Below are 26,783 nucleotides of genomic sequence, written 5' to 3'. Positions count from 1 at the left end.
AGATGCACTTACCAGCAAGAGGAAAAGGCAGGCAGGCAACACTGCTTCCTCTCAGCCCTCTTTATATCTGGGCTGCTGCGGAAGGTGATACCCACTCTGGGAGATAGTCTTCTCCTCTTTCCTGGAAATGCCCTCATAAACCAGAGGTGTGTCTCTTAGTTGATTCCAGATCCAATCAAGTTGACAATCAAGATTAACCATCACCCGCTGAGTGGCCTTTAATCCCAGCACTCAGGAGGAAGAGCCAGGCGGATCTCTGAGTTTGAGGCCAGCTTGGTACACAGAGCAAGATCCAGGACAGGCACCAAAATGACACAGAGAAACAATGTCTCAAAAAACAAAAACAAACAAAACAGAACAAACAAAAAAGATCAACCATCACACATAGAAGCCTTTTCCAGAGAAGACTGTAAGAAGCATTGCTGGAGAATGTGTCCTAATGAGAATCACTCCTTCATTCACCATTCCAGAAATACCTGCAAAGCACCTTCTAAGTGAAAGCCATTGTGTGGAAGGTGGCCACGGCCCACAAGGGAACTAAAAAGAGAAGATAGATGGTGTCATGAACAGCTACAGTATAAGACAGGAAGCAAGGAATTCTGAGAGGCAGGAAGTGATGTAGCTAGAGTTTTCCTGCCTTGCCCACAGTCAGGACAAATCTTTGTCACCTGCCAGTCCCACAGCTGCTCAGACCCAACCAAGTAAACACAGAGACTTATATTGCTTACAAACTGTATGGCCATGGCAGGCTTCTTGCTAACTGTTCTTATAGCTTAAATTAATCCATTTCCATAAATCTATACCTTTCCACATGGCTCGTGGCTTATCGGCATCTTCATATGCTGCTTGTCCTGGCAGTGGCTGGCAGTGACCCCTTCTGCCTTCCTGTTCTTTCTTTTCTCCTCTCTGTTAGTCCCACCTATACTTCCTGCCTAGCCACTGGCCAATCAGTGTTTTATTTATTGACCAATCAGAGCAACACATTTGCCATACAGAACATCCCACAGCAAAGTGAAGCTTGCTGGAACCCAGGGAGGGGCACAATACTTGTCACCACATCATTTCTCTGCAGCAAGTCTGTAGGGTAAGACATCTCTGCAGCAAGACCATGACCGTCCTGAGAAGTCATTCAAATGGCCAAGAATGGAGCAGGGGCAGGATTTAGAGATCTGTGTTAGACATTCTTCCTTTCCCTGTGTGTGTGTGTGTGTGTGTGTGTGTGTGTGTGTGTGTGTGTGTGTGTGTGAGAGAGAGAGAGAGAGAGAGAGAGAGAGAGAGAGAGAGAGAGAGAGAGAGAAAGAGAGATGCTGGGTAGGGGTATGAGTGTGCTCTAATGCACTTGTGGAGATAACACGGTGACTTCACGAAGCCGATTCTCTCTTCCCATCTTTACATAGGTTCTGGGATTGAACTCAGATCATCAGGCTTGTGTGGAAAGCACCTTTACCTGATGAGCCATCTTGATGGTCCTCCAGCACCACTTTCTTCTTCTTCTTCTTCTTCTTCTTCTTCTTCTTCTTCTTCTTCTTCTTCTTCTTCTTCTTCTTCTTCTTCTTTTTCTTCTTCTTCCTCCTCCGCCTCCGCCTCCGCCTCCTGGAAAGAGTCTGCCATTGAGCCTGGAAACCACCAATTTGGCTAGACTAGTCCCAGGGATCCACCCATCTCCACCTCCCTAGTGCTAGGATGAGAGGCATGCACCTTTGTGCCCAACTTATTATGTAGGTTCTCGGCCTCGGGACCCTGGTCCTCACGCTTGCATAGCAAGCCCTTTACCCACCGAGTCATCTTCCCGGCCCCACCTCACCCCTTTGAAGATTACAATGTACAACAGGCATTTTGCAGACAGACTCGCCCAGATTTGTTCTGCCGTGGTTAATAAATCCAGATCTGTATTAGACTTAAGACCCCAGCTGGCAGATATGTTGAATCTCAACAACTTAGGCACTTCAGCTGTTGTGTTGTAGGAACTGAGCCTTTTAGGGCCAAGGTTTCTCAGGAATGGGCTACTTGAGCAGTTTGTCTCCATGTTTAGAGGGAGAAGATGCTTGGTTCTCTATAACTGGGGTTTTCAGTGTCTCCAAGACACTCATATATTGAGGGCTCGATTGCCAGCTTGTGGTAGTGTTGTGGTGGAACACCTAAGAGGTAAGATGTAGTGGAAGGAAGTTCACTGGGGGCATGCCCTACCTGTCCTTTTCTTCTCAGCCACCATCAAATAAACAGATGTCCACCACAACGGACTGAAACTCTGAGCAAACATCAGTCTTTCCTCAAGTTGATCATCTCAGGTGTTTTGTTCCAGTAACGGGACCCTCACATAGTCTTTTCAAAAAGAGAGCCCACAGTTTGAACGAATTTCATTTGCTTTTTATTTTAACTCAGTGTGGTGGTTTGGATGAGAAATGTCCCCTCCCTGACAGGCTAATGTGTTTGAACACTGGGTTCCCAGTTGGTGGCGCTGTTGGGGAAGGTGATGGAATTTGCAGGAGGCGGAGCCTTTCTGGAGGAAGTACGTCACTGGGGCAGGCTCACTCTACTTCCTTTTCCCTCTCTCTCTCTGTTTCCTGTCTGTGGAGGAACTGTAGTCAGCCAGTTTCCTGCTCCTGCCACCCGTTTCCCGCCTTCGCTGCCGTCCCTTTGTAACTGTAAGCCGGAATACATCCTTTCTTCCTTTTGGTTGGTTATTTTATCACAGCTACAGAAAAGTAGCTAGTCCACACAGGGTTTCAGTCGCTCATGTTTGAGTTTTGGTTTCAGTACTCAGTCATGAACGTGGTTATCTGTGTGCTGCCTATGCGCTTGACCCATGCAATCTACTGGGGGAAATGAACTGTACATGGTATCCCCTTCCCGCCCAAAGTGATGAAAGACCGGTAGGAACTCATTCTGAGACACTCAACTTTCTGCAAGGGAATCCAGTCTTGTCTCCTACCCTTGTAACTGCAGGCTCCCTGCGATCAGAAAAAGGAGGTACTCAAAACGGAGCAAGGAGAGTCACTTTCTGCTCCGGGCTAATTTTGACCTGACAAAGTAGAGAATCCGTTAGCATCTAGAAGTTTCCTCCATTCCTGCGACAGCGTCCACACTCCTTTTTATCCCGGTGAATACCTATCAGGAAGGCATGTAGGAGAGGGAAGGTATTTCCGCTGCAAAGTTTCCTTTTGATTTTCAGTTTCACCCTTGTCAAGTGATCCGCTTTTGTGAAATCTGTCTGAGCTCCGTGTCTTCTTCCACAAGACGTCTAATTTAATACCCACCACCATGAATGATGTCTGTGAGGAGCCAGTGAATCAAAGGGATTAACCTCACAGTCGTCCCTTATAAATTACAAAGCTTTGTTTGAAGGCACCGCATTAGGTAATTTCCATTCCTGTTGACAAGGGGGAGAGTTTGACAAGCTACTGGTGGCTTACGGATGGTAGTTCCATGAAAGGATCCAACCTCGCCATGTCTTCATCTCCTTTTCATATTTCCCCCATCTCTTTATGTGCACTAAGGGTAATTTCATTGCATCTTTTCTTCTATTTCATTTATTTATTCTCTTCAGCGGTGTGCAATCTGCTTGGCTTCCCTGCTGGGTTTCAGATTCCAAAGACCGCATTTTTTTTTCACTTCCAGGAATTTTGTTTGTTTTGTTTTGTTTTAATTTATGCCTTTGACCCAAAATATCAGAAGAAATGTTGGCGTGAAGCTGAGTCTCATCTTCATGCTGCATCAAAGAAAATGGTGTTAAGATTCTGGTCCTGGGCCAGTGAGATGACTCAGTGGGTAAAGGCACCTGCTGCCAAGCCTGATGGCCTGGGTTGATCCCCAGAACCCAGTTGGTAGAAAGAGAAGCCCTCTGGCTTCTCCATGTGACTTGTGGCTTGTGCTCACTCACACTGCTCCCTGATAAGCACACAAAATACATTAAATAATTGTAAAAGACAAAAATAAAAATTCTGGTGCATTCATAATATTGTCATGCTGGGTGCTATTTTTTTTAAAACCATTTAAAAAGATTATTTGGGAAGGGTATGTGCATGTGAGTGCAGTGCCCACAGAGGCCAGAAGTTGGAGTTGGATCCTCTCCCACTGAAGTTATAGGCAGTTGTGAGCTGCCCCATGTGAGTGCTGGACCCATACTTGGGTCCTCTGGAAGATCAGCCAGTGCTCTTAACCACTAAGCCATCTCTGCAGCCCCTTGACTGCTTGTTCTGGGAGAGATAATACAATAATGAAATTACAGCTATAATTAATACTGGCCAAATAATGATGTTTGATATTGAGACATGGGTGGTGATTTTATGATTATAGTTACTGTGATCAAATTAATAGGCCCTAAAATTGAGGAAACACCTGCTCTCAGTAATAAAAATATATTATGTTGTTATATAGGAGCTCTGTTATGCTCTTTTTTATTATTTACTTATTTACTTTTGTTTGTTTTTCAAGACAGGGTCTCACTATGTAGCTCTAGTTATCCTGGAATCCAGTATGTAGACCAGGCTGACCTTGAACTCACAAGTACAGGGATTAAAGGTGTGCACCACCATGCCTGGTCCTCATTATTTTCTATAAGCTCTTGTCCTCGTGTTTTTAACCCCACTGTAATATTTAAAGATTATTTGTATTATGAGTAGGTGTGTCCTTGTGTGCTTATGTGCACAGGAGCACAGTGAGTACAAAGGTCAAAAGGGGGGCTGTAGATTCCCCTGAAGCTGGAGTTACAGGGAGTTGTCGGCCACCATGTGAGTGCTGGAAACCCAACTCAGCTCCTGTGCAAGAGCAAGAAGTGTTCTTCCTGCCTTAGCCATCTCTCCAGTCCCAAGGCTCCTTTGTCTTCATCATCCTTGTTCTTTTACTTTGAAACCCATTTTAATGTTTTTAATCATCTGGACATGACTGTTTTGAAGTCTGTATGTGAGAGTTGCATTGTTATCTTGAGTTCTTGGGCATCGTAGCCCTGTGGTGTCTGCTGATTCTTACTCAATGGAGGATCGTTCCCTTGTGTGTTAATTTATAATTTTCAGTGAAGTCTCAGCTATGGGTTCTGGACTGTTGGACTCTAGGTTAAATATGAATTTTCTTTTCTTTCTTTCTTTTTTTTTTTTTTTACATTTTAGTCTCTCTGTGTGTGTACGTGTGCGCACATGCATTTTTGTGTGTGTGTGTGTGTGTGTGTGTGTGTGTGTGTGTGTGTGTGTGTGTGTCTGAGCATATGCCATAGCACGAATACGAAAATCTGAGAACTGCTTGTGGGAGTCAGTTCTCTTCCACCGGGTGGGTTCTGAGGATCAAACTCAGGTTAGCTGTCTCTTGGTGGTGAGCCCCTTTACCCACAAAGCCCTCTTGCTGGCTCCTTGAATGTGCATTTCTTCTGTGCAGTTTTATATTTTCTTTCATTGGTCACTCTTAGGTGTCACTAACTGGACCTAGAATTTCTGGGTATGGTGTTTCCTGGCTCTGTAGCTATTGTAAATGGAAACCTCCAACTGCCCAGGAGCCAGTCATGAGGAATTCCCAGAGTATGCTTTATGCAATGCCCAGAACTCAAGAAAAGACAGGCACGTCTCTTTCTTGCTGCTTCCTTGTGACTTGTGTCTGGGAGAGACTTTCTGAATATGGGCGGGGGGGGGGGTGTTGGAAGGGGGCAAGGGTTCTTCTTAGCTGTGTGACAGTGACTGCTGACTCAACTCCTCTGAACTTTGATGTTCTCCATTGTCAGAAGCCTCCCAATACTGAAGGTGTAGATGTGGACACCAGATGGGATGGTTAGCCTGTGTGATGCTCACAGCCCTGCACCCCCATTGAGGAGGTTGTCCACATGCGGGAGCTGTGCTTAGGCCCCTTACTTGGGGCTCTGTAAGCTCTCTGGTGGTCCCAGTGTGTAAGCGTCTGGCCTCCTCTGGGACTCTCTCAGGAGTCCACTACTCCAGGACTTCTTAAGCTCCCCCGGCTCATGGCCCCCGTGCTGGCTGGTTTTATGTTAACTTGGTACAAGCTAGAGTCATCAGAGATGAAGGAGCCTCAATTGAGAAAATGCCCCCATGAGGTCGGACTGTAGACAAGTCTGTATGACAATTTTCTTTCTTTTCTTTTCTTTCTTTTCTTTTCCTTTTTCTTTTTCTTTTCTTTTCTTTTTTTTTTTTTTTTTTTTTTTTTTTTTTTTGGTTTTTCGAGACAAGGTTTCTCTGTGTAGTTTTGCGCCTTTCCTGGAGCTCACTTGGTAGCCCAGGCTGGCCTCGAACTCACAGAGATCCGCCTGGCTCTGCCTCCCGAGTGCTGGGATTAAAGGCGTGCGCCACCACTGCCCGGCCTTTTTTTTTTTTTTTTTTTTTTTTTGAGACAGGGTTTCTCTAGTATTATGTTAACTTGACACAAGCTAGAGTCATGAGAGACAATGGGTCTCAATTGAGAAAATGCTTCCATGAGGTCAGATTGTAGGCAAGTCTGTATGTATGGCATTGTCTCTCTTTTTCTGTTTTTGTTTTTGTTTTTTTGAGACAGGGTTTCCTCTGTGTTACAGTCCTGCTTGTCCTAGAACTCACTTTGTAGACCAGGTTGGCCTCAAACTCACAAAGATCCACCTGCCTCTACCTAGCACTCATGGCATTTTCCTAATTAGCGATTTATTGGGGGGCAGGGAAGGCCCAGCCCATTATGAGTGGGACCATCCCTGGGCTGGTAGTCCTGGGTTCTCTAAGAAAGCAGGCTGAGCAAGCCATGAGCAGCAAGCCAGTAAGCAGAACTCGTCTATGTCTCTGCTTCAGTTCCTGCCTCCAGGTTCCTGCCTTGCTTGAGTTCCTGTCCCGACTTCCTTTCATGATGCACTGTGATGTGGAAGCATAAGCTGGACAAACCCTTTCCTCCCCAAGTTGCATTGGTCATGGTGTTTCCTCACAGCAATACTAACCCTAACTAACATAACATGGAGAATTTCCATACAGCTCTAGATATGTAGCTTTGTAAGATTGGTATGCAAATTAAGCATTTACTGATAATCATTTATAACCTGGAGTACTTTGGAGAGATAGCTCAGCAATTAAGAGCGCTTGTGGAACTTCCAAGAGAACCTGAGTTTGGTTTTCAGTACTCCCAGGGACAGCTCACAACTAACTGAGCACTGGGAATCAAACTCAGACCCCCTGAAGGGTAGCAAGCACATTTAAGCACTGAGCCATCTCTCCAGTCCACACACATCTGATGAGGTCTATACATGCTTGGGAATCCTTCACTGTTATAAACTGTTTGGTCTCCCCACATTTAGTTACCCAGCCCAATATGAGATCATGACCCACAATTTAAGAAGACTGGTACACACTTGGGTGAATCTGCATGTGTTTTCATTTTTTTTTCATTGTGTGCATGTGTGTGGCAGTGTGTGGACATGGTATGTGCATGGAGGTATGTGTCCCGTGGCATGTGTGTGGAGGTCAGAAGACAACTTTATGGATTTGGCCTCTGAGCCTTCAACCTTTATGTGGGTTCTCATGTCACTAGGCTTGTTCAGCAAACGCTTCACCCAAGGAGCCATCCACCAGCACAGGATTCACCTGCCTTTAAAGAGCAGAAATGCTGAGAGCTTAATTATTCCATTCCAGAACCAGCTGCATGCTTGGCAGGAACTCTACCACTGGACCACAGCCATGGTCTCTGAAAATTTAATCTCGCCCCCCTTTTTACTTTTTCTTAAATTCGGTCACAAACATAGTGCTAGACTCCTGGCATCAACCTGAAGTAGAAGATAAAGGCGAGTGGAGAGGGAAAGGACTGCCATTGTGTTTTTATTGGTAGTGGAAGCAATTTTCTAATGATGAAGAAAACAATAAGTGCTATCGCACATAATGGAGTTCATTATCCAATTTCTAGTCTTTTCTCAACAATAGGTTATTAGCCATTTACAATGGTGGGGGGATGTTAATTGTTTTCCCTATTTTTCAAGTAAAGAATTAAGTTGTACACAATGGCTTAAGGATTTTTTTTTTCTGATAGTCTGAATTGAGTTAGTTGGGAGAAGTGCAGAGAAGGTCAAAGCTACTATGGACTGTCAACATGCAAACTTCACCTTGGAGGTGATAAGAGGAGGCTCCTGCTGGAGCCAACTATAGGTGATCACAGTCGGGGAACACAGACTTAGGCTACCTCTTATTCTGTGTTCCAATGTGGTGGTAGTTTGATGATTTTATATATATTATACATAATATATATATATGTATATATATTATATATATGTATATATATAATATATATATATACACACACAGTTTTCCTTTGTGTGTGTGTGTGTGTGTGTGTGTGTGTGTGTGTGTGTGTGTGTGTGTTTATATTTAATTGGGGCTGGTACAGTTTCAGAGGCTTAGTCCATTATCATCATGGTGGAAAGCAAGGTGGCATGCAGGCAGACATGGTGCTGTAAACGGAGCTGAGAGTCCTACAACTTTACTGGCAGGCAACAGCAAGTGGTCTGTCGTGATGTTTTAATAGTAGAAAAACAAAGTCATTAATTAAGACACTTTTCTCTTAAGCATTTCATTACTTATGTATTTGGATATTTTGTTTGCATGTTCCTCTGCAAATCAGAAGAAGGCATCAGATCCCCTGAGGCTTCAGATACAGACAGTTGTGAGCCACCATGTGGGTGCTGGGAATTGAACTCAGGACCTCTGGAAAATCGGCCAGTGCTCTTAACTGCTGAGCCATCTCTCCAGAAGCCCCAATTAAGGCATTTTTCAAATACATTGCTAGAAACATCTGATAGACAAAGCAAGGAAATCTATGTTTTTGGTGTCACATTTAACCTTTTAGTTGGTAGAAGCTAGTGCTCTGTTAGTACATTTCAGAATGTTTTGCCTGAGATTTAAAAGGATGTTAGGACAGACACTGATGAGGGCAAGGAATGGCTACTTAGAGGGCTAAAGAAAGCCCAAGGTAAATTGTATCTAGCCTTTGCACCTGCAACATCCCAACCTTTTCACAATTGTTGATGTTCTAAAGTACTGGTTCTCGACCTTCTTAATGCTGCCACCCTTTAATACAGTTCCTCATTTGTGGTGACCCCAACCATAAAATTGTTTTTGTTACTACTTCATAACAGCAATTTTGCTACTGTTATGAATTGTAAATATCTGTATTTTCTGGTGGTCTTAGGTGACCCCTATGAAAGGGTCATGTGACCTCCTCCCCCTAAAGCGGTGGCAACCCACAGATTCAGAACTACTGTTCTAAGGCATTAATTGGCCATGTAGAAGGCTCACCAGAAGGTCCGGTTCTTTCTGGGAACTTCTGTTCACAAGATTGAGAGCATCCTTCATCATTGGTTCTTGAGTGGTTGAGAGGCATCACTGCCTTCCTCCACCTAAAAATGGAAATAACCATAACCTTATTTGGGTTCTCTTGCACAGGGTTCCATAGGCTTTGCCCTGTGGCCATGGGCCCTGACATGACCTGCTGGTCTGTGGTCCAGCTTTCCCCATGATTTTTTTCAGTAGCTTAGAACCAAGTATCTTCTCAGCCTTCTATTGGTCATGTACTTTTTAAAGGGTTTATTTTATTTGTTATTGTGTGGTGTGTGTGTGTGTGTGTGTGTGTGTGTGTGTGTGTGTCTGTCTGTCTGTCTGTCTGTCTGTCTGAATGTGTCTTTTATGTGTATATGGGTGCAGTGCCCATGGGGGCCAGCAGAGAGCATCAGGTACCTTGGAGCTGGAGTTACAGGCAGTTGTGAGCTGCACAACGCGGATACTGCAAGAGCAGTGTGCACTCTTAAATGCTGAGCCATCTCTCCAGCCCCGTCTATTGCACGTCTTTAAAGGGGTTAACTTTGCTGTCTTCTGCACAAAGCAATATATAGAATAGGTGAGCTTTGGAAGCATGGAGTTCACTACAAATGGCAAGAAAATTCATCATTTGGGGTATTTTATATCATCAATATCAGAAAGTGCGTAGTAAATGTAAGACAGTAAACTTAACTGCTTTCTTTAAAACAGTCATCTTTATTGAGGTATGGCCCACTTACCTTCAGCGATCAACTTGACACAGCCTACAGTCTCCTGAAAAGAATCTCAGCTGAACAATTGCCCAGATCAAATTGGCCTTTGGGCATGTCTTGGAGGGAATCTTTATTCTTAACTGATGCAGGAGGGCCCAGCCCACTGTAGGCAGCAACATTCCCTAGGTAGGTGGTCCTAGTCTTTATAAGGAAGCTAGCTAAGCAGGAGCCTGAGAAGGAGTCAACAAACAGAATTCCTCCATGGTCTCTGCTTCAAGAAACTGCTTCAGTTCCTGCCCTGACTTCCCTCAGTGATGGACTGTGACTTGGAAGTATAAATCAAATAGCTTTTCTTCCCCTAAGTTGCTTTTTTAGTCTGTTTTTATCCCAGCAGTAGAAAGGAAAATAGAACAAGGTATTAGTTGATGTACAGTGAATGCCACAGTTGATCTGTATAATTTACTGATCTTGACATACATGCATCTAATGAATACATCAGCACGCCACAGTCAGGTCAATGAACATAATCATCTTTTCCAGAAGGCCTCTGGAATCCCTTTGGTACTTTTTGACAGGACCATGGTTTGATTGGCTTTGTTCTTCTTGTAGTAGACCTTTACAAGGTGGGGCTGAGTCGGTAGAAGTAGGTCAGTAGGATCAGCCTGTGCAGGTTACACCTGCCCTTCTGTTCTGCTTAGCTCCGCTTTCTGTCCACCACCATGTCAACAAGCTTGCACCACCTGTTCCCACCACCGTGGCTGGAGCACCTCCTGCCACCACACCTTGCCCAACATGGTGGACTGAAATATTTCAGAAACTGGGAGGTCAGAGGCCAGTGTTACCCAGACTGGCCAGCAAACTCCAGAAATCTGTTTCTCTTCAATACTTCAACACCAGGGCTGCAGGAGCACAGTGCCGCACCTGGCTCCTTCTGTGAGTGCAGGGGAGCCAAACTCCGGTTCTCAGGTTGATACAATGGGCTCTTTGCTATTGTGCCCTCTTATAGCACTAGGCTTTATAGTCCTAAAGCCTGAATATTACTCAGAGTCACACACCTCATTGCTAAGTTATTTTCCAGAAAGATGTGTGGGGCCCAAACTCACTATCTAGCCTTGAGCTTCTATACCTCCAGCCTTCACCTCCCAATGATGCTGAGATTCCAGGCATCTGCCACTACACCCTTTCAGTGTGATGCTGGGGGTGGACCCAGGGCTGTGAACATGCCAAACAAGCAGTCTACTGACTCACCTAAAGTCTGAGCCCCCCAGACTTGATTTTATTTTTCTTTTATCCATCTTCCCTCCCTCTTTTCTCTCTTCCTCTCTTTCTTCCCTATTTCCCTCCTTCTCCCCCTCTTCCCTTCCCTCTCCCCTCCCCTCCCTTTTGCTCTAGTAATAAAACTCAGGGCTTTGAGCATACTAAGCAAGCAGGTCGCCCACCCCCTGAGCTGTACCCCCTCCCTCGTGACTCCTGTGTCCTTGTCTCCTTGCTTTCTGGGAGTGCAACAATCCATTATTCTGTCTCCGAAGCCCAAAACACAATTTCAGTTTCAATCCCAAGTCAGATGTATATTTTTTACAACAGCAATGACTTTGTTTCTCCACATCTGGATGCGGCTGGCTCTCCAGCCCCCGTTTTCACTCCTGATGGAGAAGAAGACTCATCCTGTTGTTTCAAGGAAGCCCCCGTTTCTTCCGCTTGGAAACATGAGGACTTTCGGGAGAACTGCTCTGTTAAATCGGGGTTTCAGCATCCTATTCTCTATTAGCACCCTTCTTCCCCATCAGAGCTCCTCCCTCTCCTCCCTCCCATCTTCAGTAAAGATTACAGAAGAGCAAGGGGTGCTGCTCCCCCCTCATGCCCATGGTCACGACGTCTTCCTGCAAGGATCGTCCTGGCTTCTGCTGATTGACCTCACGCCTTGCACTTCTGGTTTCTTTTCCTTTAAAGATTTGTTTCATTAATTATGTGTTTGCGTCTGCATGGAGGGTGTGTGCCAAGCTCATCGAGGGCATCAGATCACCTGAAGTTGGAGTGACAGGTGGTTGTGAGTCTCTTGATGTGAGGTGGGTACTGGGAACAGAACCTCCAAAGAGCAATGCACACTCGTCAGTGCTGAACCATCTCTCCAGCCCCATGACTGCAGTTACTGAGACTGCCCCCCCCACAGCTGATCCCTTGTCATGAACCCTGATGTTGATATTCTCCCATCTTTCCCTCCAGTTTCCTAATTCTTCTTGTGGCCTCGTTGGGTTCGTCATTTCCCCTTACCCCAAGGCGATGCAGAAACTTCAGGTTTCCTTGCACATCCAGAACACTGTTCTGCCTTTGAGCACTATGAACATTATTTAAGATCCACTTTCTGCCTGAACATCAGTCCCTCTACCATTTCTGCTCCCCTGCCTGGACTAAGACATCCATCCTCTCCCAGACGGCATAGCGCAGAGCATCCTGTCTCTCACTTTCCTTTCTGTCCTTTAGTCCATTTGCTGGACTCCTCTCCCCTGTCTGAATTCTGGTTTGAGCAACATAGCTGAGTGATCTTTCTTCTTTCTTCCCACTTCAAGAAGAAAACTCAAGTTGGGTCTAGAAATATGCCATTTAAGCCCCTCAGCCATGGTTGTGTTTCAGATCAGTTCTGAATGTGGAGTCATCAGATCAGCGTGTTTTGGGTGGTCCTGGGTACAGGTGACTTTTGAAGCTTTCCCCGGCTGGGGAGATGGTTCAGTTGATAAAGTGCTTGCTGTGTGTTCTGGTTTCATTCTGTTGCTGCAATAAGACGTCTCGAACAAAAGCAATACGGAGGAGGGAAGAGTTTATCTCAGCTTACAATTCCAAGTCAACAGTCCATCCTTGAGGGAAATTGGGGCAGGTTCTCAAGCAGGAACTTGAAGGTAGGATTGATTGTTATCCTGTGCATCATTACCTCAGAATAAGGAACTCTAGCTAGAGAAGTACAGCAGAAAGCCTAGAGGAATGGTGCTTGCTGACTTGCTCTCGGGCTCATGCTTAGCTAGATTCTTATACAGCTCAGGACCACCTGTCTAGGGAATGGTGCTACCCACAGTGGACTCTGCCTTCCTACATCAATTAATAATCAAGACAATCTCCTACTGACATGGCTACAGGCCAATCTGGTCTTGGCAAAACCTCGGTTGAAGCTCTCTTCTCCAATGACTCTAGACTGTGTCAAGTTGACATTTAAAACTAACCAGGACATTGTACAAGCATAGGGCCCAAGTTCAATCCCCAGAACCCACATAAATAGCCAGGCAAGGTGGGGCATACTTGTAATCCCAGCTCTGGGGAGGTAGAGATGGGTGGATCCCTGGGGCTTACTGGCCAGTCAGCCTGGCTACTTGCTGAGTTCCAGACAAATCAATGACCTTGTCTCAAGGAGGTAGATAGCATTTCTGAGAGATGACACTAAAGAATATTGTTCTCTAGTTTCCAAACGCATGCACACGTGTATGTGCACCTGTGTCTATACATGCATCTGAACACAGGAATACATATACATTGAAACAATAGTATAAACTAAACTTCCCCAGGTTATCCTAAGTTAATCCAGTATTGACACCCACTACGGGGTTAAAGCCCCCCTTCCTGTGACTTCACGTGGTAGCCATCTTTGATCTGTAAAGAGGATTTGGAGGATTTATAAAATACGTCTCTCTTCTGGTGCCTGGCTCATGCACTTGAGACCCTATTGAGACTGCCATTTTAAAAATTAGCCTCAAATATTGGCTTTGCAGTCATAACAGACAAGCTCCTTCAATTCCTTCCATCCCAGCTTTGACGTCTTTATCATCTCGAGGTTGTGGCTGCCTCCAGATGGCAAGGCGAATGCAGGAAACACCCCCCCCCACACACACACACCTTTCAAAATAATTGTTGTATCATTCTACTCAAGCCACTTTCTTAAAAACGGCATGAACAAGCCCATCTGTGCCAGGGTCTAACATAGGACTTATTCAGATTCTGAATACAATTGCTCTCATCGTATTCTTGGGCACACAGTGAGCTGAGGCTGGTGAATATCTAAAGGTTGGTAAAGTTCGTGCTATTTGCTGAAGACTTCACCCAGTCATTATTATCTCTTAGGCCTTAGTGGTTGAATAATTGCAACTGTGTGTGTGTGCACGCATGCTCGGGTGTGGTACCTGGGAGGTGCACATGTGTGTGGAGGGCAGAGGTAAACTTTAGTTGTCATTGCTCAGATGCTATCCATATTGTTTTTTGAGACACGGTCTCTCACGGGTTGCAAACTCATCACTTAAACGAGGCGGGGTGGACACTGTGGCCCAGGGATCCACCTGTTTCTTCCTCCTAGATGCTGGAATTATAAGCACATGTCACCATGTACTTTTTCTTTTCATCTGAACTCTGAGGATCAAATTCAAGTTCTTGGGCTTGAAAGACGAGCATTTCACTGACTGCACCTTCTCCTCAGTGTGGTGGTATTTGCTCCGCCCATGACTTGGGCCATACAGCCTGAAGGAGGCTGCTTCTTGGCGTTTTATGTGACCTCTTAAAATGAGAGGAGAGAGGGGTCATGTGTTTTCTTCCTCTTTTTTTTTTTTTGTTGTTGTTGTTTTGTTTTGTTTGTTTTAACCTGGCGTGATCAGACACCAGACAGCCTGGGAATTGAACCTGGGTCCCCTGGAACATCAGTCAGTGCTCTTAAACACTGAAGCTACCTGTGGAGCAAATACTACTACACCTCAGTCCCAATGGTACCACTCTTAGGAACAAACATCTTCTAGATGCTATAGACGAGTCCAGGAATGCTTCTTATAGCAGATATGAGGAAGCTTAGAGCTGAATTTATGGTTGAGTCAGGTGCTTTTTGTCACCGTGACAGAACACCCAAGAAAAACAACTTCAAGGAGGACAGGCTTATTTGGGCTCCCTGTTTCATAAAGTTGGCTGGCTCCCTTTGATATGGGCCAGTGGTCAGGCCAAATATCCTGGTCACCTGACCTTGTAGCAGTCAAAAAGGAGGGGAGGGCAGGGAGAAAGGTGCACTTTTCATAGACACCTCAAATGAGACCTGGTTCCTGTCATAGGGCCTACTATGGTTTGAATGTAAAATATCCCCTATAGGGTTATGTTGAATGTATGGTTCTCAGCTGGTGGGCATATTTTAGAAAGTTCTAGAAACTATGGGAAGGTGGAGCCTAGCATGAGGAAGTAGGTCACTAGAGGTGTGTCCTAAGAGTCTATATGTTGTCTCAGGGCCCTTCTTTTTCACTCCCTGTGCTTCCTGTTCACCATGGTGGGAACATTGTTCTCTTCAGTACGCTCCCGGCATCGTGCTGGTCTTCCTAAGCACACGGGACAAGTAGCCATGGAGTGACCCCTCTAAAACCGTGAATCAAAATAAAAATGTCCTCCTTTATGTCTCTCGGGTATTGGAACTCAGTTAAGGTAAAACTGGTGACCACAAGGAATGCATTTTTGCTCCATTACGGTTCAGTTTTTTCTGTTCCCATCAAGAAATCAGTGATGAATATTCACCTATAAAAGTATTCAGCCCGTGAATGGGTAGATGGCTCAGCTACTAAAAGGGCTTGCTACTTAAGGGCCTAAGTTCAAACCTTGCCTAGTTTGCTTTCTACTGCAGTGGTAAACACCATGACCAAAAGCAACCTGGAGAGGAAAGGGTTATTTCAGCTCCCAGCCCCCAGGCGACACTATAACTGTGGAAAATCAGGACAGGAACTGAAGGCAGGAACTATGAGGGAACACTGCTCACTCTCTTGCTCTCCATGACTTGCTCAGGTGCTGCTGCTCCTGTTCCCTCCTCTCTCCTCCCCCCTCCCTCCACCTCCCTCCTCCCCCATCCTTTGGTTCTGATTCTGATTCTTCTTTCTTTACTTTTATGTGTATGATTGTTTTGCCTGCACGTATATTTTACACCACATGCGTGCCTGGTACTTGCAGAGGTCAGAAGAGGGTATCAGAGGATACCCTGGAATTGGAGCCATGGATGGCTGAGAGCTATCATGTGGGTTCTGGGACCCAAACCTGGGTCCTCTGTAGGAGCAACACATGATCTCAACTGCTGAGCCATCTCTCCAGCCCCTCAGCTTGCTTTCTTATGAAACCCAGGTCCACCTGCCCAGGAGTGCCACTGCCCTCAGTGGGTTGGGCCCTCCCAAGTCAATTATTAATCAAGAAAATGCCCCCCCTCCGACTTGTCCACAAGTCAGTCTGATGGAGAAGCATTTTCTCAGTTGAGGTTCTCTCTTTCTGCATGCCGCCCTACCCCCAGCCTGTGTTTAGTTGACAAAAAAACTAACCGGCATCCTACCCTACCCTATGACCTACAGAAAACAGCCAGGTGTGGTGACATGATGAAGGAGACAGAGACAAATGAGTCCCTGAACCTCACTGTCCAGCCAGCCTAGTCAATGTGGAAACTCTAGGTTCTGTAGAGACTCTGCCTCAAAGTTAGGTAGAGAGTAACTGAGAAAACAACCAACATCTACGTCTGGCCTCTACATGTATACACACACACACACACACACACACACACACACACACACACACACCCCTCATAGCTCTCTAGCCAGACAAAAACAGACAATATGTTTTACTGATATCTATCATAAACTTGTTTTTTTTTTTTTCCAAAATATTTACCCAGCCTTGTCTCATCTCACAAGTTGGTTAACCACACACTTAAAAAAAAATTTATCTCAGACTGGAGAGATAGTGCTGAAATTAAAATGTACTGTTTGGCCAGAGGACCCAAGTGCAGTTCCCAGTACCCACATGGGGGAGCTCCTAACCACCTGTAACTCCAGCTCCATGGGATATGATGCCCTCTGCTGGACTCTGCAGTCAACTGCACACACACACACACACACACACACACACACACACACACACACAGCTATAAGAAGTTCCGATGGCTGATAATGGCTTAACAGATCACTTCTTAGAACACACCATGTTTTTACAAAACTACTCTTCAAAGACTTATCAGCAAATCAGTTCCTCAAAGACTAAATCAAATGTGATTAGCAAAGAACAAATGTGTTATGGTGAGAAAGTGGCTCCTAGGAAACAGCTCACTGGAGAGGCTGGAGATGGTCTTTGTTTCAGTGAAACAAGCCTGAGCAGAAATCGGTCAGCCAAGGAAACAGGCATTGGAAACTGACAACTTCAATCCCCACTGGCAGGGTGTTTTTTTTTTTTTCTTCTAATCTGTGAAAAATCACACTCAAGGAGAGAGGAGATGAGCCTTTCCTTTATCCCCCCACAAACAAAGGCTCTTAACACCCAGGCAGCCTGATTCCCCCGTTGTTTGGGAGGAAGTTATTCCAGGGTGAATTATCTCCCCAGCAACAAACGCGAAAAATGATCCCTCCATTGAACCGCAAAGCTCTGGCCTTTGGGTCTGATCTGTGAGATATGTGTGTGCTGGATACGGAGTTTGATTTTTTTTAAAAGGCAGGGGCACTAACCCTTCCGGTATTTATATGTCTAGCACAGACAAATGGAACTCTGAGTATTAAATTACTCTCCTGTGCAAGCTAAGACTCCCCAAGCCTGCCAGTTCCTTCCTCCAAATTATATTTTTAGTGTTTAGCAGCCGCAAGTTCCCAAAAAAGCTTCGGAACGAGACCTCTTGGTCCATGCAGTGGGAGAGCTCTTTGCTGCTGTTGGTTTTAGCTTATCCGGTTGGCGAGGCAGCCATGCACCAAGGAGTGGAGGGAAGTCTGCCATCACCGGGTAGCTCCGGGATCCTCACGGCTTTCAGGAACCGAACTGTGCTTGACCAACTCTTATTATTACCTCTCCTGAAGTTTGGGTCTGAAATATTCCCTGAGAGCCTAGTGTTAAAGGCCTGTTCCCCAGGGCCGTGGTAATGGGAGGTAGTGGGACCTTTAAGAAGTGGACTCTGGGGGCTGGAGAGAGAGATGGCCCAGCGGTCATGGCAGTTGACATTTAGAATTAACCTGAGCTGTTAGTAAATTGCTTGCCGTGTAGGCATAAGGGCCTGAGTTCAATCCCCGTAGCCCATATAAAATGCCAGGAGTGTAGGGTAGAATGCACTTGTAATCCCAGCGCTGGGAAGGTAGAGGCAGGAAGAGCCCCGGGGCTCACTGACCAGCCAGCTTAGCCTGCTTCGGTGAGCTCCAGACTAGGGAGAGACCTTGTCTCAAAAAAGCAAGGTAAAGGACTGGAGAGCTAGCTCCTCAGTTAAGAGCACTTGCTGTTCTTGCAGAAGACCTGGGTTCACTTCCCAGCACCCACGTGGCAGGTTGAAACCATCCATAATTTCAGTTTCAGGGGATCCAGTGCTCTCTGCTGGCTTCTACAGGCACAAGGCACACACCTGGTGGACAAATACACAAGTGGACAAAACACTTTTATACATAAAAGTAAACGAATAAAAATGTTTTTTAAAAAGAGAAAAGAAATGGACTCCGAGAAGATGGATTGCTTGATAAATACTTATCCTTTAAGCATGAGCACATGAGGGCCTGGATCTCCCTGAGAACAGACATAAAAATGCCATACCTTGGGGCTGGAGAGATGTCATTAGTTAAGAGCACATATTGCTCTTACAGAGGACTGCGATTCTGTTCCCAGCACCCACATGGTAGCTCGCAACCATCGGTAATTACGTTTCCAGAGAATCTGAGTCCCTCGTCTGCAAGCACCAGGTATGCATGTGGTGGTGCACAGACATATATGTAAACAGAACACTGACGCATTTAAAAAATCTTTTTAAGTGCCAGCTGTGGTGGTGCGCACTTAGGATCCCAGCCAACACTGGGCAGCCAAGCCAAGTGGATGCCTGGGCCTCACGAGTCAAGCTAGCCCTACTGGTCCAGTTCCAAGTCAGTGAGAGACTCTGGCTCAAAAAGAAGGTGGGCAGCACCTGAGGAATGACACCTGAGGTCATCCTTTGGCCTCCACATTGATGTACACCTGTACGTGTACGTACACATACACACACACACACACACACACACACACACACACACACACACACACACACGGGGGTCGGGGGAGAGGAAGAGAAGACATAGAGTTGCTGAGAGAATCTTAGATTGTTGGGAATGTCCTTGAAGAGGGAGAAGGATAGTCTCTTTTCCTCTCTTTCTGCCCTCTGGCCAGGAGGCAGTTTGTCCCTGCCGTGTGTACCCTGCCCTTGTTGTACAGCGCCCCCTGCTGAAGCTGGCCAGCCAGGTGGCTCAGTAGGCAAAGGCGCTTTACAGCAAAGCTGACAACCTGAGCTCAGTCCAGAGGACTCACATGGTGGAAGGAGAGAACCGGCTCCTGAAAGTTGTCCTCTGACCCTAATAGTAATAATGCTAAGAGAACAATGGAACTACTTTGTATGGATTGGACTCTTTCAAGCCAAAATAAACCTTTTTTCTTTATAAGTGAATGATCTCGGGTGTTTTGCTATAGCAATGGAAAGTTAGCTAAGCATAGTCTCTGAGTGTCAGTTCCCTCTAACAGGAAATGGGCTTATTGACATCTCTAAAGTAGTGACACTTTGAGGATTATGAATCTCCCAGAAGTAGTGAGATTCCCAATAAAGGGCTTTGCTGGACTGAGCAACTTGTGTAGACAGTTCTCCCCTCTCCTCTGTTTTATCTACTGGTGTCCTTAGCATCTAACTTCTGGGACTGAAGGGCAACATCCCTAATGTGCTTCCCATAAACACAGTGAGGTCCACATTAGGAGTCAATGGAACATGACATCATCACAATGTGCCCTGTAATAAGTGGGATGTTAACAAGCAAGGTGCCTATTACCAAGGTAGTTGACAGAGTTGTCCTCGGTTCTGTGCATGGAGGATTGGTCCTAGGACCCTGCCACAGTTACCCAAATCCAATATGTTCAAGTCTCTTATGTGTGGTGTTCTCACAAAACTTACATCATCCTGGGCCATTAATCACCTCAACACTGAAAACCTCGGCACGATGTCAATGTGCAAGTTTGCATTATAATGTTAGTGAATAAGAGTGAGAGGAAATATCTGTACATATATTCAATACAGTTGCAATTTTGTTTTCAAGTATTTCCAGTTGCTGGTTGGTTGAATCCATGGGTATAAAACCTATGAGCAGAGGGCTAACAGCACTAGCCACAGAAAGAACCGGGGCTGACTATACTCTGAGAAGAGTTGCTGAAGCTAATGCTGAGATATCTTTGAGGATGCTATAGATTGAAACCAGGGCCTTGCATATGCTAAATAATGGTGCCACCACTTGGCCATGCTACCAGCCCTTCACTGGGGGATTCTAAACTGGAGCTCTACTGCTGAGACATTTCTATAACTCCACACTGGGGGGTTCTAAGCAGGTGATCTGCCACTAAGCTGAATCTCCAGCACCTTAGTTAGAGATTTGAGGTAGGAACTCTGCCAAGAGGTCTCTTTCAGATATGTGTGTACTAGTTACTTATCTCATACCTGTAACAAAATACCAGACAAAGGCAACTAAAGGAAGAAGGGTTTGTTTTTGTCTCACAGTTTCAATGGATACAGTCTATCACAGTAATAGAAGTCAAAGCAGCAGAAATTGGAGGTTACATTGTATTCATAGTTAGTCCAGGACCCCAGCCTATTGGATGATGACACCTAGGTTGAGGGTGAGTCTTCCCACCTGCAGTTTGAATGTAATTGGACCCATAAGTTAATAGGGAGTAGCACTAATAGGAAGTGTGGCCTTGTTGGAGGAAGTGTGTCACTGTGGGGGTGAGCTTTGAGGTCTCCTATGCTCAAGTTATTCCTAGTTCAGTTCACTTCCTGTTGCCTGTGGGTTAAGATGTAGCTTGTTCCCCACTCTCAGCTCCTTCTCTAGCACCATGTCTGCCTGCATGCTGCCATGTTCCACCATGATAATCATGGACTAAGCCTCTGAAACTGTAAGCAAGCCCCAGTTAAACATTTTCATTTATAAGAATTGCTGTGGTCATGGTGTCTCATCACGGCAATAGAGACCCTAAGACAACACCTCAAAGAACCTAATCTAGAAAGTCCCTCACAGACATGCCCAGAGGTTTGTCTCCTCTATGATTCCAGATCCCTTCAAGTTAATAATCAACATTATTCATCTTGGGTTAAAGATGACCTTTTAGCCTATGTCTTAGAAGGGTTTTTTTTTTTTTCCTTCTATCATGGTTGGGAAAACATGGAAGAGTTCATGGTGGGAGTTTGTGATGGAGACTACTTATATTATAGTGGACCAAGATTCTGAGGCTGGAAGTAGGGTCTGAGGTATGGACCTTCAATACCCCACCCCTTTAGTGGCCTACTTCCTTCAACTAGGCCCTGCCCCCTAAAGGTCCTCCCAGATAGCCCGTGGGGGATATTTTAGATTCAAACCATAGAAGATGTGGAAGCAAACAGTGGCAGGCTCTGAAAAGGGCCAGCATGGAAACCCAGAAACCTCTGAATGGGAGTTCTCGTGGCTGCCACCCATTCCTGGCTGCCTCTCTCTTCCTTCCCTCCTCTCTCTTTGTCAGCTGGACTGGTTGTGTGTGATGCATATATTTTGTGTAATAGCAACAATAAAAGTGATTGTTTTTAATTTCCGTTCTTCTTCTCTGTAATGGAGCTATTAGGGCACTGGCAGATTCCCTTAATATGATTATCACTTTTGAATGATTTTTTTGAGTTGGAATGTTGGTGTTAATGGTAGTAATTGCGGTTGAGTTTGAAAAATGAGGCTCTAAGCACCCATTGAAGAATCTCATCATCCCCCGTGTGTTATTGACTACAGCTCACGTGCCTGAACAGGTGGCATGGATGCCTGCAGGGGAAGTGAGGCCACACTTTGTTCTCTGCTCACCAATGGCGAGGGTGAGGGTGAGGCTCCATCACCTGCCCCCAGGCACAGCAGGTGTCATTGTGTCAAGCAGCAGCTTCTTGCCAGGGAACTCTTTCTCCCAGGCAAAGGACAGCTGATCCTTTTAAGTCCAGTCAGATGGTCCCAGAATAGCAAGCAGTTATGGCCTGAACTCACTGGCAGTGCTGACTGGCCTAGCCTCACCTCATTCAAGTAGCTTAGGCTGGATGTGAATTTACTATGTAGCAGAGGCTAAACTCAGTACCTTAGATAGGCCTTGTACATATGACGCGCCCTAGCCTGGCCTTAAGTTCACCATGTAGTCCAAACTATCCTTGAACTCACTATGTGGCCCAGGTTGGCCTTGAACTCATGTAGCTTAAGCTGGCCTTGAATTTGAGACATGGTGAAGGCTTCCCTTGAACTCACTGAATGGCCTAGGCTTGCCTTGAACTCATTCTGTAGCCCAGGCTAACCTTGAATTCACAAACCCTTCTGCCTCTACCTCCATCCTGCTGGGATTATAGGTATATACCACTATGATCAGCTTGACTGTGTGTCTTTTAACTACCAAGTCTCCATGGTTTTACCAGTTAGTCACTGTGTTTGGCCAGGAATCTCGCTTGTTCCTAGCATTGTGAGGTACCCCCGGATCCCCGTGTTGACATTTGTTTCAAAGTGATCCTGCATCCTGGGGCCTCATCCTAGGGCTCCTTTCAGCTTCTCCTTCCCACAGTCTCTATCAGACTCCTTGACACTGTGGCAGATTTCAACCACAACCTCTTCACAAGGTACCATCAGCAATATCACACAGCTCTTTGTTCTCCATCAGGATCAGTGTCCCAGCCCTTGTCTCCACGTTATGATGAAGTACCCAGGATGCAGACAGAGGCCAGGCTTCCTGTGGTCTCCTGAGGACTCACACCTGTCCAGAGAGCTGTCTTTCCTTAGTCTTGCTCCAGTGAGGAGGCATCCAGAGTATATAACAGCTTTCCTGGGACAATGTCTCAGATACCCATAGACACAAATACTTTTCTCTGAGTCTTCTCCCTTCTTACGACACCAGCTTCCAGGTCTAGTGTCTCCAGAGAGAATATGGATACTGGATCCTTTGGGTTTCGGACTCTATGCTGGTTACTTTCCCCATTGCTATGACCTGACACAAGCGACTTACAACAGGAAGGGTTTATTTTGGCTCACAGTTTGAAGACACATCGTGGCATTGGAAGCATGAGGCTCCTGGTCACACAGTCAGGAAGCAGATAGAGATGAACGCTGCTGCTCAATTTGCTCTCTCCTTTTTATTCAGTAAAACACCAGCCCGTGGGATAGTGCCACCCTCTACTTGTGGAGGACGGGTCCTTTCCTCCTCAATTAAACCTCTCTGGAAATAACCCTCAGAAGCACAGTTATAGGTGTGTCTCCAAGGTGATTCCAAGCCCAGCAAGTTAACACTGAAGATTAACCATCACATAGTCTCTGATTTGCCTTCATGCTTCAAGTTCAATCAGTCCCTTCTGCTTCCTGGGGTAGAGCAGATTAAAGCTGCTGCTCACACTGAAATTTATTGAGACAGCCTCTGGACTTCCTTAGAGTCACTCTGCTGTTCCAGGAATGCAGTGAGAACTGCTCTCTACGTGGTAGACCCACATCATGCATGAGAGCAGCCTTTACCCTGTTTATCAGGGACCTGGGATATCCCCTGATGCTTATACTCCCTGTTCTCCTGCAGCTAAAAGTCAACCTTATGAAGAGATGGGGAGTGGGAAAATTGAGGACTCAAAGAGGACTAGAGCAGAAATCCCTGCACACCTTATAAGTGTCTGAAAAAAAAAAGACTACTACGTGTTGACAGTCTTGCTTCTTTCTTTCTCCCATAGGACACCAGCCATGATTGGCTGCTCATTTGTGGTCAACAGGAAATTCTTTGGTGAAATTGGTCTGCTGGACCCTGGGATGGATGTGTATGGAGGAGAGAATATTGAACTTGGAATCAAGGTGGGTAATTTGGCATCCCTTCCTCCTGATTTGTCATGTGAACTTCATTCTTGAGGTATGGTCAAAGCTTCTTATACCTATCAAGTGAGATTGGTTTATCCCAGCCCATTCCAGTGGAGATTTGTAAGCAGAGACATCACTACTTCTTGGGTGCAGATGATGTGGGCTTTTCTTCTCTAAAGACTGACCAGTGTGTCTCATGCTTTAGTGACCTGCGCTGGGTGTTAAGTAGAGAGTCTGGTGCTTTGTTTTGCATTTAATTTCTTCTCAAAACTCAAGTAGTCTCTTGAATTATAATTTCTGCCCTAGGTATTTTTGATGGTGTTGTGGTTAATTTTAACTGTCAACTTTAACACAACCTAGAATCACCTGGGGAGAGTCTTCATGAGGAGTTTTCTAGATGAGGTTGACCTGTGGGCTTGTCTGTAGAGGATTGTCACCAATTGTTAAGTGATGAAGGAAAACCCAGTCCATTGTGGGAAGCACTATTCCTTAGGCAAGGGATCCTGGACAGTATAAGAGAGCTGAAAGCAAGCAAAGAAGAAAGGTTGTATTTGCCCTCTCTCTGCTCTTGATCGTGGATACCTTGTGACTGGCTGCTTAAGTTCTTGACTTGACTACTTCCTTCTCAGTACTGATTTTGGTCAAGGTATTTGTCATAGCAACAGAAATGAAACTAAGACAACTCTCTACCTTACTCCCTTGAGACAGGGTCCCTCACTGAGCAGACGGCTAGACTAGGCCAGCAAGCCCCAGCAGTTCTCTGTCTTCCTACAGTGCTGGGGTTACAGCAAGGGCCAGCTTTATACACAGGTGCTAGGGATTTGAACTCAGGTCTTCATGCTTAGACAAGTGATCTTACCACTTACTGATCCATGTCTCCAGCGCCTCTTCATTTTTCCTTGAAGACAAGAGTGATTTGAACATTCCTACATACTCTGATCAGACAGTGGCAGTGAAGGGTAAGGGGGTGGGGTTGGGGGTGAAGCACTGTCCTTGCAGAAATAGATGCATAGCTGGAGGGGTCACCAGGGACAAGAGGGGCCCACCATATTTGAGGCCAATTCAGGCTGTTCTCAGGGACAGCAAAGCTTGTTGCTAAAGTTTATTAGAGTGATGCTCCTCTGCCCGCCCTTACAGACACATTTCCTTTCTCTTTTCGCCTTTTCTTTTGGCTCATAGATTTATCAAACAGTTTTGCTGGGCTATCCTGGATGTATAAAAGCTGTATATTTTAAAGCTGTTCTGTTTGTGGATGTTTTGATAGATGTACAGTGTGAAATGATCAGTACCATCAAGCTAATTAACATACCTGCATCTAAGGAGTTGCTGCTAGGGAGAGATGAATTTAAGAGCTAGTCTCTTAGATGAGTGATTTTCAACCTTCCTGATGCTGTGACCCTGTAGTACAGTTCCTCATGCTGTGGTGACCCCCCTCCCAACCATAACATTATTTTCATTGCTACCTCATAACTGTCATTTTGCTACTGTTATAAAACATAATGTAAATATCCGTGTTTCTGGTGGTCTTAGGCAACCCCTGTGAAAGGGTCATTTGGCCCCCACAGAACACTGTCTTAGAAAATTAAGAGAGTTTTGCTTGTTTGTGGAACCATACATGGAACTCAGGGCCTTTGCATGCCAGGCAAATTTGCTGCCAACCATTAAACTTTTTTAGTGTGTGTATAATGGACACATTATAACTATACATAAATAAGCAAATAAACCTTCCCTTTCTTAAATTATACACTCAGGGGTTTTTTCCATTGTTCATGCATGTGCATGTGTGTAGCATACATGTTTTTGTATGTGTGTGCACATGGAAGTCCCAGGTTCACGTATAGAGTCATCTTCTATCACTCTTCCACCTTATTCATAGAGGCAGGATCTCCGCAAACCTAGAGCTCACCAATATGACTAGTATTGCTAGCTAGCTTGCTCCGTGGATCCTCTGCTGCCTCCAACCAAGGCTGGAATTACAGATAGTCCTCCATGCCCACCTGGCATTTACATGGGTTTCTGGGGATCTAGACTCCAATCCTCAATCTTGTGAGCCAGGTATATCGGGTATTTTCACCACAGCAACAAAAAGTACCTGATACACCAGGGCTTCCTTTTAAGTGAAAGAAATGTATGTATACTGCTTTGTTTTTTGTTTTTTGGGTTTTTGTTTTTTTGGAGCTTTGTTTTTGTTTTTGTTTTTTTAGGTTATATTCGGGGTTTATACAGCAAAGCTTGTTGCTAAACTAGCTAAATAATAAATGTAATACTGAGAAATCGATTCCCATTCAACCAGGTCTGGTGGTACATGCCTGTCATTCTGGCACTTGGAAGGCTGAGCTGGGAAGGTTATGAGTTCAAGGCCAGCCTAGGCTCCAGGAAGAGCTTATGTTGGAAAGAAGAAAGGGCAAGACATAGAAAGGAAGTGAAGAAAGGAGGAAATAAGGAAAGGAGGGAGAAAGGAAGGAAGAAAAAAGAGGCAGAGAGAGGCAAGTAAGGGGAGAGAAAGTAGTGGAGAACTTTATACACACATGCAGTTTTCACTCATTATAAACATTCACTTATGTATATGACTTCACCTATAAAATGACACAGAGAGCTGGCAGGATGGCACAGTGGGTGAAGGTGTGGTCCCCTGAACCTGACAGCCCAAGTGTGACCTCCAGAATCCACACAGGAGAATCCACCCAGAACATTTTCCCCAAGTTGTCCTCTGGCCATCACACATGTGCCGTGGCATGTGCATACCTCCAAAATAAATAAATTAAGAAGAAAAGAAATAGCTTTGAATCCCCAGGCCAGTGGGGGGGTTTGCTATCTGACTTGGTATGCCTTCTACACTTTATAGAAATGTTTGGTATGTAAACACTCTTTTCTTCAAAGTTTTTTTTTTTTCCCCCACCAGGAGAGACAAGTCCTTTTGAGATCTTTCTAAGCATCCCATGAAATCTTCTGCTCCCTCTTAATCCCATCCTCAGTGTGTAAGAGGCCTCAGC

General features: G+C 45.3%; 1 protein-coding gene across 3 annotated transcripts in view; it reads left to right on the top strand.

Annotated features, from left to right (window-relative positions):
- The window catches only part of Galnt17 (polypeptide N-acetylgalactosaminyltransferase 17), a 447,914-nt gene that overhangs the window by 336,794 nt on the left and 84,337 nt on the right, over positions 1–26,783 (top strand). For 2 of the 3 annotated variants that reach the window (XM_006971339.4, XM_076561312.1), the window contains one exon: positions 23,670–23,787. In XM_006971339.4, the coding sequence (XP_006971401.2) occupies positions 23,670–23,787 (118 nt within the window). Of the gene's footprint in view, positions 1–2,564; positions 2,646–23,669; positions 23,788–26,783 lie in introns of those variants that run through there. The other variant, XM_016002513.3, reaches the window with a different exon arrangement.

This window comes from Peromyscus maniculatus, chromosome 23 (assembly GCF_049852395.1).
Source record: "Peromyscus maniculatus bairdii isolate BWxNUB_F1_BW_parent chromosome 23, HU_Pman_BW_mat_3.1, whole genome shotgun sequence".
Taxonomy (NCBI): domain Eukaryota; kingdom Metazoa; phylum Chordata; class Mammalia; order Rodentia; family Cricetidae; genus Peromyscus; species Peromyscus maniculatus.
This window is presented reverse-complemented; position numbering and strand designations above follow the sequence as displayed.